This window comes from Anabrus simplex, chromosome 2 (genome assembly GCF_040414725.1).
Source record: "Anabrus simplex isolate iqAnaSimp1 chromosome 2, ASM4041472v1, whole genome shotgun sequence".
NCBI classification, from domain to species: Eukaryota; Metazoa; Arthropoda; class Insecta; order Orthoptera; family Tettigoniidae; genus Anabrus; species Anabrus simplex.
This window is the reverse complement of record NC_090266.1, coordinates 798,882,303-798,900,643: the sequence shown is the minus strand read 5'-3', so window position 1 is coordinate 798,900,643 and position 18,341 is coordinate 798,882,303. Positions and strand designations below refer to the sequence as shown.

The following is an 18,341-nucleotide window of genomic DNA, read 5'->3' as shown; positions in this document are numbered from 1 at the left end:
CTGGTAACTCCCTCTTATTCTTACAAAGTGCACCAACCAATGTCAGTTTCTTTTGACAAAGTTCATTTGTAGGAGGAATGCTGAAAAACCAATTATCAGTTGTTATGTTCTGCCTGGGCCCTTCAGTAAGTTGAACTCTTTACAACTTCTGTTGGCGAGTTATTTACTAAGTATGGCCCCTCTGGTTGTTTTCCGATGCAAGTTTCCATTGACTGAGTGTATCACATCTTGGCATCTTGCCATAATTTTCAAACCATACTTAGCTGGTTTGCTTCAGGTATACACTCGAATACTACATCTTCCTCTATGAGGAACAAGCTGATCATCAACAGTTGCATATTCAGAAAGTGTATAATTATTCTAACACTTGGAGAGAAAAATATTGATAATCTGCCTAATTGGGGCTAACTTACCAAACTACCTTCTCTGCCACCTGTCCCTGATGTCATCGAAATGAAGAGCCCAGAACAAGAAGAGGAATCGGTGTAGACTGATAGATGCATGAAATACATCAACTCTGAAACCAGTCTAATCTCATAAGTCTTTGAGATTTTGATGTTCAAAACGAAGAACACCTGCAAGTATCAGAATACCAATCACACATTTTATTTAAAATTCATCGGTATGCTTAGTATCGTGATCTTTTGAGTCATTTCCAGCAATACTGTCTATGTAAATGTTTGTGCAGTTAGTAATAGTTCTGAACATTATGTTATCAATGAATAGCAGAAAACCCTTGAGCACTGACTTGGCACATTTAGCATGGTCTTTGACACTAGGGAGATGTAATACCATGTTTTGGTGACGTATACTAACATTCATTGGAGCGGAATCTCTCCTCCACTTGGTATATTTATCTCTACCCAAGTAATGATTTCCTCTTTCATGTTGAGCTGAATTGTTAACACTCTGTTCATCATAATCTTCTTCACTATCAGTCTCTGTGTCACTGTCTCCAATAAGTTCCTCACAATTGTCACTTTCTTCTGGATCTGACTCACCAAATTCTTCGTCACAACTTTTATCTTCTTCTAAAAGTTTGCATATTCTAGCGTCCAATTTTTCATAGCTACATATTTTCATTGAAAATTAGACTTTCACCACTCCAGTGCCAGGCTCCATGGCTAAATGGTTAGCATGTTGGCCTTTTGTCACAGGGGTCCCAGGTCAATTCCTCGCAGGGTTGAGAATTTTAACCATAATAGGTTGTTTTTGCTGGCACGGGGGCTGGGTGTATGTGTCGTCTTCATCATCATTTCATCCTCATCACGATGCGTAGGTCACCTATGGGAGTCAAATTATAAGACCTGCATCTAGTGAGCCAACTTGTCCTTGGACACTCCCGGCATGAATAGCCATATGCCATTTCATTTTTTACCAATCCAGTGAGAGACGAGCACTGAGCCAGAAATGTTACAATAGTGATCATGCGAGTGTTTGACAGTACCCCACTTGTGAAGAAATAGTTTTAATGCCTATCACATAAATTCTAATTATAAGCACTCATGGAACACTTCAAGGTCAGGATCACTTCGAGGGGTATAAGAGATTACGGCAAGCTAAACGATCAACCTAAAGATTTAGCTTAGCAGATATATGTGGGGTGTTGCAAACATCCCACACGACTCTTTGAGGCTTAGGATGAACACAAACACCCAGTCCCTGAACTAGAGGAGTTAGCTACTATGCAGTTACAACCCACATCCAGCCGGGAATTGAACCTGGTTGACTCTGAACCAAAGGCAACTACGCTTACCATTCACCCAAGGGGCCAGACCTATCAATGAAATATATCAGATGAAATCTATCACCGTTTACATTTTATTGGTGGATGTAAGAGGAATTTTATGAACATTCACGGTTGATATCAGGAGATAATTTAAATTAAAGGAGGATGTCCTATCAACTATTTTTGGAGGTGGGTTTAGGAGGGTCAGCTCACGTCTTCTGAAATCATCTTTAAGTGCAATAATACATTTGTTCACTTATTTTGTGTCTTACGGCAAGCTCTTTTTGAAAATCAGTTTCTGTAATAAGGAATTATGTACACAAAATTTTTACATGCTGGTATTAAAGATTTGACAATATTTTATGCATATTGAAATCAAGGGTAATCCATATACAGAAATATAATTGACGGACTATGGTTCATTAACAGTGCTAACCATTGCATGTAAGTGACATAATGTACATACCATTTATTTGAGGAAGCCATACTCCATCACAGACACCCCAGAGTCCAGAAATCACAAAATATATAACTCGATCATCAGAATGGGACTTCCAGCACAGTAAGGTTATGAAAAGTGCCACATGAAGTACTGATGCACCCAAAATAACAGGAACACGACCGGTCATCTTCACCAGCCACCCTGTTAATATGGCTGACATTGAGTTGAAGACTCCATAACAGATCATCACGTAGCCAATATTACTGATTCCCCACGCACATGATACAAAAGACTGCAAACAAAAATCAAGAAATTAATAGATGCAGTTATTATGCTTAATAGAAAGGAACAGACAATATTGCCAAGTATAAGAAAGAGGGGTAAAAGTTTACACCAATTGAAGATACAATATATACAGGGTGAAGCAAAATTCGTGCACTTGGGCGTCGCAGCGCGACTCCTCACATGCCAGCAATAAAAAAAGTTATCTCACAAAAGTTCATCCTGCGAGTATATCCAGGAGAAAAATGTCGTTGAAGAGTGGCAATCTGGCAACACTCTAATCACATGTAGGGTAACTACCTATGTTAGCCGTTATTAGTAGTGCTGTACAGTTGGAGCAGTGGGTAGAGTTTTGGGTTAACATGCAGGAGGTCGAGGGGTCGATCCTGGGTTGAGGCGTATGTTTTTTTATTTCATAAATGTAGTCCATGTGGCATGGTATCTGGCATCTTAATCGTCAACAGAGATTGCAGCGGGTCCTCTAGAAACAATTTGCACTTACATACTACGATCCTAGAAATGGACGAATATTCGTTTTCATTGGTCAGCTTTGAAAGACTTTGAAGACTTTGAATTTATTCGCACCACTTCATCTACTGGATGCTTTACAACATGTTCAGTGTTACTAAATTTTGTAAATGTAGGGTACACTGAGACCTAAGGAATGGTGTCTTACTGTGTTACGGTATGTAATAACCGATGGAAATTAGCAAATAAAAAATGCACCTCAACCCAGGATCGAACCCTCGACCTCCTGCATGCTAACCCAAAACTCTATCCACTGCACCAACTGTACAGCACGACTAACACGTGCTGACAGATGTAGTTACCCTACATGTGGTTACAGTGTTGCCAGATTGCCACTCTTCAACGACCTTTTTCTCCCGAATATACTCTCAGGACGAATTATTGTAAGCGACTCTTTTTATTGCTGGCATGTGAGGAGTCGCGCTGCGACGCCCGAGTGCGCGAATTTCGCTTCACCCTGTATACTCAAACTAGCAACTTGGACATATTCTAAGTGAAAGCCCTCCTTATGCCCAGGTAGTAAGGACTATCCCATCCACCAAGAATATTTAGGCTATTAACATTGTCATTTTACTGCACAACCGAATCACACTGTTTATTCTTCCTAGTAATATTAGATTATTACTATTTATCATTGTAGTGTATATGAACATACTGTTTAGCTTTTACTTATGTACGTAGAGTTTAAGTAATATAAATGATTTCCTGTTACAACATTGGGTATACCGTTCTTTTCACCGTATGCACTCTTCTATGATTTTCTTTTTTTCCTTTTACAAAGTACTTGTTTTGTATTATGATGTACCGGTACTGTTTTTCTTTTTACTTTTATGCTTTGGACATATTTTCTTTGTTGAGCTTTGCTTTCTCTCTTCATTGTATGTTCCCCAGATCCTTCACTTAGCTCAGCCACCAGCAGTGCCAATGCACTTGAGTGACCTTGTCTCATTACCAAAAGTTGATGCCTGCCTGGATATCAGATGATATAGATGTTGATTCCCATAGGGAACCTGAAATATTTGTCCCAAATGGGTAAATTTACAATACCAATGTAGTTGCTCCATTACTGGACATTATAAATTTTCCAGCTAATTCATTCCTGGTTGCCAGCATTTCGTCCCAGTGTGCTATGTTGGGCTCATGATTTGGTAAACAGCACACCCACAAAGACGCATGGCTAGTGAATACTGTGGAGGCCACTGCGTAGGCTATTTGGAGTCACCGGCAGTGCCAATGCACTTGAGAGACCTTGTCTCATTACCAAAAATTAGCCTGCCTGGCCATCAGATGATGTAGATGTTGATTCCCATAGCAAACCTGAAATAATTGTCCCGAATGAGTAAATTTATAATACCAATGTAGTTGGTCCATTATTGGACCTTATAAATTTTCTGGCTAACTCATTCCTGGTTGCCAGCATTTCGCCCCAGTGCTAAGTTGAGCTCTTCAATTGGTAAATAGCACACCCACCAAGATGCATGGCTAGTGCATACCATGGAGGCCACTGCGTAGGCACTGCCGGTGGCTCCAAGTAGCCTATGCAGTGGCCTCCATGGTATACATTAGCCATGTGTCTTGGTGGGTGTGCTATTTACCAACTGATTAGCCCAACTTAGCATTCTGGGGTGAAACGCTGGCAACCAGGAATGAGTTAGCTGGAAAATTTATAATGTCCAATAACAGAGCAACTACATTGGTATTGTAAATTTACTGATTTGGGACAAATATTTCAGGTTTCCTATTGGAATCAACTATATCATCTGATGGCCACGCAGGCATCAACTTTTTGTAATGAGACAAGGTCACTCAAGTGCATTGGCACTGCCGGTGGCTCAAAGTAGCCTACGCAGTGGCCTCTACTGTTATGCACTAGCCATGCATCTTGGTGGGTGTGCTATTTACCAGCTGATGAGCTCGACTGAGCACACTGGGATGAAATGCTGGCAACCAGGAATGAGTTAGCTGGAAAATTTTTAATGAAAATAATGGAGCAACTACATTGGTATTGTAAATTTACTCATTCAGAACAAATATTTCAGGTTCCCTATGGGAATCATCATCTGTATCATCTGATGGCCAGGCAGGCATCAATTTTTGTAATGAGACATGGTCTCTCAAGTGCTTTGGCACAGCCGGTAGCTCCAAGTAGCTGATGCAGTGTCCTCCACAGTATGCACTAGCCATGCATCTTGGTGTGTGTGCTATTCACCAACTGATGAGCCCAACTTACCACACCGGGGCAAAACGCTGGCAACCAGGAATGAGTTAGCTGGAAAATGTATAATGTCCAATAACAGACCAACTATATTGGTATTATAATTTTACTCATTCCAGACAAATCTATGAGGTTCCCTATGGGAATCAACTTCTATATCATAAGTGGTATGTTACGAGCTGTCAGTGTAGAGATGGAGTGGAATGACATCAGGAGACGAATGAATTTGATTGGTGTCTTTAAAAGTAGGAAAGATCACAATATGAAGACAAAGCTGGAATTCAAAAGGAAAAATTAAGATAAGTACTGAAGGGGAGTTAGTGATTGTAATAACTTACTAAGGGAGATGTTCAATAAATTTCCAGTTTCTTTGCAATATTTTTTTTTTTTTTTTTTTTTTGTGCTATTTGCTTCATGTCGCACCGACACAGATATGTCTTATGGCGACGATGGGGTAGGGAAGGCCTAGGAATTGGAAGGAAGCGGCCGTGGCCTTATTTAAGGTACAGCCCCGGCATTTTGCAATCATTTAAGAGAAAGCTAGGAAAGCAACTGATAGGGAACCTCTCACGTGGGCGACTGCCTTAAATGCAGATCAGGATTGATTGGTTGGTTGGTTGGTTGGTTGGTTGGTTGGTTGGTTGGTTGGTTGGTTGGTTGGTTGGTTGGTTGGTTGGTTGGTTGGTTGGTTGGTTGGTTGGTTGGTTGGTTGGTCGGTAGGTCGGGTTGATTGATTGATTGATTGATTGATTGATTGATTGATTGATTGATTGATTGATTGATTGATTGATTGATTGATTGATTGATTGATTGATTGATTGATTGATTGATTGATTGATTGATTGATTGATTGATTGATTGATATTCAATAAAGCATGAAAAAAGTCATTTCAGAAAGATATGGGTCAAAAGCTTGGCCTTATTTAGGATACCCACCTTACTATGTACAAACAGAAAAATCAAGCGAGATACAATGTACTAAAAATAGCTACACTACAGTTCTAAAGTTCACTTAAGCCAATCCTAATTACAATAGGTAAACTGAAATGGAAAAATAGGGTAGTATAAATAAATCCACTTTTGAGGCCTTAATGAAGGTAGAAATCTGTCATCTGCTTGGTGAGAATTGGGATGGTAGGTTTCAAACCTGCCATCTGCTAAAATAATGTAAGCTTATTAGAATATGTTTTTCTTTTTATCCCTACAAGCTAACTGAAATTAAAACTGCTCTGAAATGCTCAAAGGTAGAGGGTGCAAAGTTTGAAGTATGCCAGGTACTTAAGCTACTCAGAACTACTGTTAACACTCCAGTGGTCGGGTGGATCACAATAGTAATCCAGCTCTTTAGTTTTTTCGCTCCTGTTTCTTGGTATGACTGTTGACCCTGAGCATGTATGTACCTTCCTCACACCACATCCCCTCTGTGATAACGCAGTAGTCTGCAAACCTTGACTGATGTTTTTTGCGTTATAAAGCAATTTATTCTTGTGAATCACAACTGTGATTCGTGCGACCACTAGCGTGACTTTTTTGACTTTCTTTCTTTTCTTATTATTGTGTCTAATCTCAGTTCATGTGCACATATCTACTCCGTTTTATGAGTTTATATTAATTTTTGGTAAATACGTACAAAATGGATGACTAATCAATGGCTGAATGAACCAGACAGTGAGGTACCTGAAAAACATTATGGAGAGAATAAGTGAGACAAATCGCAATGTCTGGTATTTTTCCAGGTATTTTTTATAAATGCATGCAAAATTATATTGTACAGAAAATAAAGTTCTTTTCCAAATGCATAATAATATTTATTGAATAACTACCATAGAATAGCCTTATATCACAAAGAAAGTACGGATCAAAATTGTGATTCGCGCGACCACTGACGTGACTTTTCCTCGCGCGACCACCGGAGTGTTAAACTTTTGGAATACAGGAATCAGCTGATTATTATTTTTGTTTTCTCTTGTGATAAGGAAATCTTTTACTGCAGATGGAAAAGGTGGGATATAGTAAGTGTATGATAGAAAAATCTGATGTGCTATAAAATTACTATTACAGTGATGGAAAGAGCACAAGAAAAGAGTAATTGGGGTCGATTACAGTTATTTGAAAAATATTTTACTCAATTATGATTAACAATTACTATTTCAAAAAGTAGTCAGTGAAATTACAATTACTTTACAAAATGTTAGTCATGAGGAAATCACACATTTAGAGCTAGAACAATACAAAAGTTTGCAAGGAAAAGGAATATATTACTTCATTTTGTGTGTTCTTTTTAGCATAGAGGCTTTAAGTGGCTACCATCACTAGATGAGATTATTAATGTTAACTTGGAATTTTTGAAACAATCTTTTTACCATAATTGTTATTTTAGTTAATTACTTTTATAATTTGAAATGATTTTATATTTAATTTCAATACAAGTTAAAATTCTCATAGCTAATCCTTGATATCTGAAGGGGAAAAGTACATCTTTGTATTTACTGAAAAGATGCCATACAGGGTCTCTTGAAGAAATATCTGTGTTTAATTTTAAGAATGTTGTTGGAATGTTTTTGGAAGTACTGGAGAGGCAAGAAAGTACCCTACCTCATCCAGAACTAGTGAAGCGACTGGTTCTGTTTTAGTAGAACTGAAAAGGTTATCATCATAATTTATTTTTATTACATTTCTGGTTCTGTGTGATGTACATCAATTACTAGAATCTAACAATAATTATTACAATTTTTTCAAGAAGTAAATTACAAGTAAAAAGTTAAAAGTAACAATTACAATTAAAAATTACTAGGTATGTATGAACACTAACCTATTCTTAATGAGAAGGTACCTAAATTAAACTTTTAAAGTTCAGTTCCTTAGTCAGTTTGGTACTTCTCATTATGACGTTTTTAATAAATATTTTTAACAGTTAAATTATATCCATTTATAACTTCTTACAGAGAATTTTCACAGCTCTTTCCTATCCTTAAAAAAATGTATTTATATATCTTTCTGAAATTACAAGTGACTGCAAAAATCAGGAATACTACAACAACACTACTACAGCAGTTATGAAACAAGAAAATGCAATCTAAATACAAAGAAAAGAGATATGTGATTTGCAGCACATAGTGTGTGTTAGCATGAGAATGAATGTATGTCATTGGTATAGACTACCATATTAACCCTGCAGTGGTCACACACAATTCTGTGTTGTAGGACTTCTACTGCAGAGAATGTGGACTTCAGTACGGTGGAGATGGTGGAAGAGGTAGCCCTGTATTCAGGGATCAATAAGAGTACACCCTGCTGCCTTGTAGGTTGAGGTGACTGGACACCAAAGGCTATGGGAGAAAACCCTGAAAGAAAATCTCTGTCTGTGTTAGGCTCAGCAGTTCAACAGAGGGATTACAGAAGAAACTGCTTTCAAGAATAATACGAGCCTCTGATGTAGAAATTCACGACAATGACATCAGTTTTGTGTGAATGACGGTTTACAGCCCGATGTTACACCAGGTACCCAAACCAAACGAAGACAAAGTATCAGAGTAGGAACATTAAATATCCTGTCGTTGACAAACAAAACTGAAGAACTGGTTGACTTCATGCAAAGGAGGAAACTTCTGATCATGGGACTGAGTGAAACAAAGTGGAAGATAACTGGAAAAATGAATATCATATTGTACTATAGTCTCTACTGGTCTGGAACTGAAGTAGAGTCTAAGAATTGAGTAGGAATTTTCATGCATAAAGACATAGATGTTTGTAGTGGTTGAGTTTATCAATGAAAGGATAATTAAATTATCTGTGAACTTAGGAGGGAAAAAGTACAATGTGATCCAAGTGTATGCTCCACAGGTAGGATGCTCAAAAGAGGAAAAGGCCACCTTCCTTAATAACTTGGAAGAACACACTGAATGTAACAACCTAATTGTAATGGGTGATTTTAATTCACAAGTTGGCTCAGAACACACAGGGTATGAATCCACACTGAGCCCTCATGGAATGGGAATTAGAAATGAAGAGGGAGAATATATGCTAGATCTATGCATGAGAAACAACCTGATAGTGAGTAACAGTTCGTTCAAGAAAAGGGACTCCCATAAAATCACAAGATATAGCTGGGATGATAAAATAGGTACAGTAATAGATTATATTCTGATAGATAATAATGTATGGAAAAATGTCAATGATGTCAAGGTCATTCCAAGTGAAGACCTTGGTGGAGACCATGGACTGTTGGTTGCAGTTATTGCAGAGAAAGGACCTCACAAAGTCTGTAACAAAAGAGTCCCAAAAATAAAATCTTGGTGACTAATCGAGCCAAGTGTAAACGAAGAATTCAGGGAACGTGTCTGCAGGTTATTGCCAAGAGAAGAACTATAATTGGTAGATGAAGAATGGGATACTCTAATGAAGGTTGTGGTTGGTACAGCAGAAAAAGTATGTGGATGACAGTCAAATAAGAAAATGTAATGACAGAGGCTGGTGAAATGATGATATTAAAATGGCTATCAGTGACAGAAACCGTGCAAGAAGATCCTTATATCAAGCAAGAACATGGGTAGATCAATAGGAAATAGAGGAGAAGCTGTCACTTTACAGAAAGAAAAAAAAATTACAAGTTAAACAGTTGGTTGTAGCTGAAAAGCAGAAATACAAAAGAGAGTTGGCTACCAAAATAACACAGGATGGACATAAAAAACTGTTATACAGTATTATTAAGAATAGAAGAATTCAAAATGAATCTATCCAATCTGTAGACCTTCCTAATGGTGAGGTGACTAGGGATAAGACCAAAATATTGCAGGAGTTCCGAAGGCACTTCGAAACTTTGCTGAAATGTTACGAAAATGTCACTCCATTAGACGATGAACCTTATGATTCTGGTAGCACAAATACCACTAGTCTGACATGATTGGAAGTAGAGACAGCAATATCATAGTTGAAAATTAACACATCAACTGGTTCAGATGAATTAAGTGTTCAGATGATCAAAGCACTAAGAGAGGTTGGACAACAGTGGATGTACAGGGTACTAAACAGAATCTGGAAAGAGAACGTAATCCCCAATAACTGGAAGCAAGGAGTCATCATCCCATTGTTTATAAAAGGTGATAGAAAGAAATGTACCAACTACAGAGGTATAACACTGCTTTCACATGGCCTCAATATCTATGAATCCATCCTTGAGAACAGGATTAGAAAATATGTTGAACCTACACTGGAGGAGGAACAACATGGATTTAAACCTCATAGAGCAACTATAGACCTCATTTTTGCCATCAGAATGCTCTATGAGAAGTATTGGGTGAAAGGTAAAACACTTACAACTGTTTTTCTGTACATCGAGAAAGCATATGACCATGTACCACGCAGGCGTATATGGAAATGTTTGAGTCATGAGAAGGTGCCTCATGATATCATAGCATGAGTACAACGATTATATGAAGAAATCAAGCGTTGTGTCGAGGTCCAGGATGGAAGGTCGGGTTGGTTCAAAATGAAGAGTGTAGTCCAGCAAGGAAGTTGTCTTTCACCACTTCTGTTCATAATCATAATGGATGAAGTTTTAAAAGTGGTTAAAATAATAGATCCAACAACTAACGCCCTGGTTTTTGCTGATGATGTAGTGGTATGGGGTGAGACAGAAGCAGAAGTACAAACTAGACTAGATCTCTGGCATGAAGCTTTTACAACCTTAGGTCTCAACATCAGCAAGACGAAGACAGTTGGCTTGGTGATGAGTAGAAACTCTCCAACTGTTCATCTAAGAATTGGAGATGAGGAGATGGATATTGTAGACAACTTCCAGTACTTAGGTAGTGTTCTATCATCCGACAATACCGTACATCAAGAGATTAGCAACATAATACAGAAAGCTTCCAAATTCTATCACGCTGTACGTCAAATACTTTGGGATGAAAATTTCCATTAGTTTCCAAGATCAGCTTGTACAAAATATATCTAGTACCTATATTGATGTATGGCCTGGAAGCAGCATCACTTACTGGATCAACAAAGAGTCATCTTCAGGCAACAGAAATGAAGTTACTATGTTCTTGTCTACAAAAACAAAAAATGGATGAAATAAGGAATGTGGATGTCCGACAACAGCTTGGATTGGAAAGAAGCTTGCTGGAGACTCTAGAAGTGAAGAGATTGCAATGGTACAGTCACATGAAAAGAATGGAACCTCACAGGACTCCTCGAACATACTTTGAGCACAATGTTCCTGGGAAGAGACCAAGAGGAAGACCTTGTGATGTTTGGGAAAAACAGATATTGAAGGACCTTGAAATTAGAGATGTGAACTGGCATCGCATATACGAGCAGCATCTGTGGATGGATAGGACAAACTGGAGGAAGCTCGTACACAACCACACCCGGCTTGCTGGAGTGAAGAAATGATGATGATGGAGGAGGTTGTGAGGTGTGTGAAGGATGCCATTTACAGTAATTTCTGAGGCAATTGTGCTATCCCAAGTTTTGAATAAGGATTCCATTAATTTCAGGATGTTTTGAAATGATGAATATAAATTACTGAAGCAAATTTATTGACATAAAAGCAAGTAACAATAGACATTGGGCAATAGAATAGGAACCTAAAAAAATGTCTCTCTAACATGACCAAACAGCATAGTTTCACAACCATCTTATCGCTAGCCAAAATATCTTTTGTATTTGTGTGGTTATAATCCCTTTCCACACATAAGTACAGTATGCCAATTAGGGCCGTTATTTTACATATATCAGTAGTTTCGAGTGTTGCTATCTCTACGGCAGTTCATTTGTACCTCTTCAGTTTTCCTTGTTGTTCACTCCAGTACAGTAGATAGCACTGTATAATCAAAGGATATTTCCCAGCATTCTCTAGGATTTTTAGCTAATTTTGCAATACCTTTCACACCATGTAAATGCGTGACAAATTTTGTTGCTGGGTTTAAATATTTCTGGCAGTATTAGCTTTACACCTTTTACAAAATCCATTTTGCCCAAGGAAATTATCATCATCATTTCCTCCTGTTTCATCACTAGTGTCTGCATCTTGTTCAGTGTCAATACTATTGTTTCTGGTTTCTAGAACTTCCTCCTCCTCATCACTGTACAATTCACCTTCTTCATCGTCGTCATCAGCGATCAAGGTTATATCTCCTCTATTTTCCACACATTCTCAGTCATAAAAAATTATGATAAATTTAATTTTTTGCAACAAACTCTGAGAGATTTTGATGTACAATTGCTGAAATAATATTGAATATTTCAAAATGGGATCTTACTTTGTAGTGGTGAAATTCATGTGGATGTTGACTCTTATGTAAAAATAACTCACCACCACATGAGTTAGATTTACACTGGTTCTTTGTTATGTTGGTTGTGAATAGTTACTTGAAAGGTAGATGGCATTTCCTGCCAGTGGCCTTGGTGGTTTCCCTGCAATGGCAGAAATAAACTAGTGTGTTGTTTCTCAGATGCTGTATGACTACTTTAGGATTAGATCAGAAGAAGGCACTTTCTCTGGGTACCGGTACTACAGTGCTTCCATTCCATTACTTCTCATCTGCACCCAATACCAGACATCAACTTCCACATTTGAGGCTTTAATTAAGGTACAGATCTGACATTTGCTTGGTGAGAATGTGGAATTATAGAAAATTGCTGTAACTTCTGAACTACCATGACATGGCATCCTAAGCAGTTGGCTATGGTTCTTACTGATGAGGTGATGTAGTTTCAGACAGAGTTCTTACTGGCCTGTTGAAGCCTAAATTCAGTTCAGGCCAAGGACACCCATAACCGGGGGCAAGGTGGGGCCGTGGCCCCCCTCTAGCTCTCAGGGAAAGGCAAAAATCTAGTGTAGTCATGTGTTTCCTTCAAGAAAATGATTTAAAAGTAAGTATTACATAAAAGCGGTAGTACCATCCCCCACCAACCGGCATGGGATACCTTGGGTTATTCTCCTGCAGAATACAATACCGCCATTTATCTTCCAAAATATTAATCAAATCAAATTCTCTTTATTTGCAAATGAGGTGTCTACCTTGGTGGCAATTAATATTACTATGTACCCCCAGGTCTGGGCCCCCCGCTAGAAACTCTCATATGGGGGCCCATGGTTCAGGCAAAGTCTGGGTCTGTGTCTTTAAGGCCATAGCTGTTTTCTTCCCAGTGCTAATCCATTCCTACCTTATTGTCACCAAAAATCTGTATAAGTTGGTGCGACATTAAAATGCTAGCAAAAAAAAAACAACAGATTTTTGGGACGCTTGGCATTTGATGGAATATTATACATTTGATCATGTCATTGAGATGTTTAGATCTAACCTAAAATGACATGGCTTGACCTGGGATAGAACCTAACACCCCCTTTTGTATGGTGAAGTGCTCTAATCACTGAACTATTCTGAGAAATCATCCTGCTTTGATCAGAGCGTTAGCACCACAGTAAGTAGCCTACCGCAGTCAACTTAACTTGTAGCTGCTATAGAAGGCAATTGTTTCAGAGATCTTCTCATGGCAAGTTAAAGGATATTTCCATTTCAATTTCTAAAGAAATATGTACAAAGCTGATTATGGAGTTAAAAAAATATCATTTGAATAACTGAAATCATTGTACACTTTGTTATATGCTCATAGTTTTGTTTGAAATTTCAGTTAACTCTTAGTTGATGGCCTATCATTCTAATAAGGAACACAGAAGTACTTTTGGAGCATATTATATTTATTTTGATACTCTTTAATAAATGTAACCACCAAATAAGGATTGGTTTAATAAAGGAATCTATTTTGGTTTCCTCATTATGTTAAATAACTCTTACCGCAGTGAAGTCAGCCCCAATGAAGGCTTGTTCCACACCCAAGAATATAGTTATAGGTAGAAGAAGCAACTGATATTTCTCCTTCAGAAGTTCTAGGGTGACAGCTAGAAGGCGAATCCCTGTTAAACCAGTACCTGACCCGGTTCGATTCTCCTCATTGTACCTGAGAACAATTTTACAAAATATCTGAACACAAAATTATTAAAAATATAGCATACTTCCTACCTGAATTTTATACAAAACTGTAATTTTCACCTAGCAACTGAAGAACTGAGGAGAGCGAATTGTGGCCTTTGGTGGAGAGTGGTGGAGATATGTGAAGCTGATTCCCCACCTGACACATATGGTGAACCTTTCCTCTTGTCAGTACTGAAATGAGTGTGCAAGCAGTACATCTGTCCTTTAGGCAATATATTATCATGAAGTTTCTTGCCAAAGAAGGAGTCAAACGTGCTGAAATTTTGAGAAGAATACAGGCAAAATATGTGGAAAAAGACCCATTCAAAGACAAAACTGTCTGATAGGCATAAAAAGTTTTTGTCATCTTGTCAAGACAAGAAGCTGTGGAAAACAGACTATCGTATGACAGCCACAGACAAAAGTCACAGTAAAAACGCTCATGCTGTTCATGATGTTATTGAAGCAGATGGCCCCTTGGAGGTTTTCTAAATTGCATCAGCAGTAGGAAAAATTTAAAGGAGTGCCCAGTCCATCATCAATGACACCTTGCCTGTCAAAACGTGTATGCCAAGTTTGTTCCTCATCTCATTTCAGAGTATGCCCGTCCGGGAATTTGGCAGAAGATCCTGACCCACTAAGAGGAAGAAGGAGAGGGTAAAACTTTGGTCCATCACTACACACCAGTATCCAAACATGCAAGCATGGATTAAAAGAAGAGAGAGTTACCTGGGGCAATAAAGGCACCAAAAGGCATTTGTGAGGTAGAGAAGTCCTTGCAACTGCTTTTTAGTGCTCTGTGGGCATCTTGTTAGTTGAATTCCTCCTTGTATGAAGAAGCCATTTCAGTGAAAAGAAACAAAATGTTGCATGTGCTTGCTTTAATGGCTCATTGATCATGATGATGATGATGATGTCCTAGATTTGGACATTTATATTCCAGTCTAATACTATGTCTTTATGAATTCAGGGCATATTTATATTCAAAAAGTATTCAGTAATGACCAACAAGAATCTTTCCATTCAACATTCAGAATATTCAGAGCAGTTTCATTGCTTTTCTTAGTGATGTATGATATATATTAGGGCAGTCCTTATATGGGGGTTACACAAAAATGATGAGTAATTTCAATGCACACCCCCAATTTTTTTAAATTTTTGGCATGTTTTGAAAATGTGTTTCCATACTCAAGTACATATGATATACAGTACCTATTTTCTTCTTCTACATGTGAGGAATGTGTCCAGAAAATTTGGCAGTACGTTATTGTTACACCCTATATAGATGCACTTTGTTCATTAATGACCCCTGGATTATTCTTCCTGTAACCTGTTTCTGCCATAAAATACCTATACATACCAGTGTCATGTGGTGGTTTATAATAGTGGGTATGCTGCCTAAAGTAGAACGTACTAATTACCGGACATAGGAAGTAAAATTTAACATACATCATTATGTAAAAGAATGTAACCAAGCTGTAACCATATAGCCTACAATTAAGTGTAATCTTACGAAAATTGAAGGACTTCCAACCAGAGCGTACGTTATCATGTCAGATCCTTGGCTTTTCATGAAACACAAAATACCTGGTGACATCACATCTGTAGATTTAAAATTCTATATAATTTTTAAAGCTGCAATTAACTCATTGAGATGCATAGAAATAGTTTGTATATTCCCAATGACAGTACATAATCCGTAAAAACGGAAGACAAGCGTGTCATTGTTGCTTCTTTTGTCTGAAAGTTGTTATTCTGTTCAGTTTCCTACATCAAAGTGCGTAGATTAGTAGAAATCACGTACGGTATATTTCATGAATTACCCGTCACTATTCTGTTAAAAAACTCCTTTATCTCTTATGTATCAGAAAACTCTCTGTCCTGTTACATTGTTCACTCTTCAGCCTGGCAGCCGACTTGAAATACCTCTGACACTGATGCAACAGCATCATGCATATTACATTGTATACATAGGCCTATCACAAAATTCATAATAACTTACTTGCTACGTTTTCGTCAAACGTTTTTCTATTGTCCACTGTATGCTCCGCTACTAACAAAACTATTCATTAAGTTTCTCCACAAGATTTTTGGTTGCTTTGAATCTACTCGAAGATCAAATCTAGTCTTCTCTCTTGTTTTGTGAATGTTGTGATGAGATTATCATAATATGTGTCTGTGCTCTTGAGTTGGTGCAGAACTTCCTTTTCTATGGACAGAACTGCCAAGCCTAAAAGTCGCTGTTGACTCTGCGTTGACCTCTGATAAGTCTTAATCCTCCTGAGAGCTGAAAACGATCTTTCAACTGACGCTGTTGTGCTTCGAACAGTTACTATACGTACACCCAACTTATACACTTCAGGAAGGGCTGTATCTAATCGTTTGCTTTTCAGGGAACACACTAACTGATGAGATGTTGACCATAAAATTCGTCAAACGAATACAGGACGGTAAGTTCATTCTTCAATCGGATAAAATCAAACAATTCTTTATAGGGCAGTTTAAGATTTTCAAAAGCAGAACTAGGAAAAGTAGCTTTTACGCTTCATACTTCAGAGGAACCAACAAGGAAGTAAACTGTACTTGGTTTAATGACCCAAATCATTCGTCTAATTGTATAATAATGTTGTCAAAAATAGAGTGGTAAAGCCATTTCCTTGAAATTGTTGGATCTTCTTCCCGACATTGTTATTTAATTGGTAGAGAGTCTTAGACACCATAATAGACCAAAGTCTCGGCCCAAATTACGTCGCACATATTCCTAAGGTTTAGTATCTCTCTTTTGATTTCCTGAACTTTCTGAGAGCAACATAGGACGTTCAAATGCTTGGATTGAAGGATATCGAAAAGGATATCAGTGAAGGTAAAAAGGTTGCTAAAAATCAGCAACCAAATGGAATTTTCAATGCTATTAGCAAATTTTATGAAACCTTGTGCCGCTACTACTATTTCACTGTCCTAGTTTGAGCTTTCATCTAAAACACTCCGAAAGAATTCAAGGAATGATGTGCGATATTCCTTCACTGTGTGAACAAGACGAGATGAAAATTCCACCGTGTTTGGAGCATTTCTAGGCATTCTCTTTGCTGTTAATTCTTTCAATTCGTGAGATCGTTTAGAGGACTTGTGAAAAAATAATCATAATCCCGTTAAGGCCTGAAAAATATTCTACATTCCTTCATACAGGAAACTGAGTGTGACAAAATCAGATTAACCTTGTGACTAAAGCAATGAGAATTCAAGGAATGAAGTGCGATGTTCCTTCACTGTGTGAACAAGACGAGATGAAAATTCCACCGTGTTTGGAGCACTTCTAGGCATTTTCTTTGCTGTAAATTCTTTCAGTTATGAGATCGTTTGGAGGACTTGGGAAAAAATTATCCTAATCCCGTTATGGTCTGAAAAATATTCTACATTCCTCGATACAGGAAATTGACTGAGACAAAATCAGATTAAGCTTGTGACTAAAGCAATGGATAAATAAGGTCTTCGGAAAGAGTTCTTGTACTTTGGTTCTTAATACTCTTGTGTGGCCGGTCATCACAGCTTCTCAATCAAACGTTTGTGCAACCAACCTGTAGTTTCAGTCAAACTCAATAACAATGTTTTTCACATGTTCAAGCAAACCACTGCGCTGACATCAGTGAAGGAAAGGAATCTTTCGTTAACTTTACCACTTTCAAAATCAACGTATCTCAAAATGGTTGATAGTTGAGACAAATTCATAATGTCCGAAGTATCTTAAAAAAGAAGGCCAACAAAATTAGCGTGTTTTGTTTCCGACTTCACTTTTTCCAAAACTACATTACTGACATCCCTTATTAAGTCATTTTGTATCCGGTTTGAAGTTCCGCGAAACACAGTTGATGTTTTTAGGGGTGTACATAACGTCGTATCGTAAGTGGCCAGTAAGTTCAATGCACCCAAATAAGCAACCCTGTTCAAAGAATCTTCACCCTCAGAATGTCCATGGAATGGTAATTCGTGCGTAGCTAAAACACACCACATTAATCAATCGCTTGATCCATCTATGTTTTTTCGAACGGTCTCATTATATTGCACAGTGCTTACACGAAATTGAGTATCGAGCTGAATATCATTAAGTAAGATGGCGACTACTGTGTGTGAGTCTGTGATATCCGTAGTAGATAATGGTGTAAGATG

At 37.9% G+C, this 18,341-nt stretch overlaps 1 protein-coding gene across 2 annotated transcripts in view; it reads right to left on the bottom strand.

Annotated features, from left to right (window-relative positions):
- LOC136864463 (UNC93-like protein) overlaps window positions 1–18,341 on the bottom strand; it is a 355,393-nt gene that overhangs the window by 24,190 nt on the left and 312,862 nt on the right. For both annotated transcript variants that reach the window (XM_067141480.2, XM_067141481.2), the window contains exons 5-6: window positions 14,001–14,163; window positions 2,196–2,463 (exon numbers count right to left, since the gene is read on the bottom strand). In XM_067141480.2, the coding sequence (XP_066997581.2) occupies window positions 2,196–2,463; window positions 14,001–14,163 (431 nt within the window). The remainder of the gene's footprint in view (window positions 1–2,195; window positions 2,464–14,000; window positions 14,164–18,341) is intronic.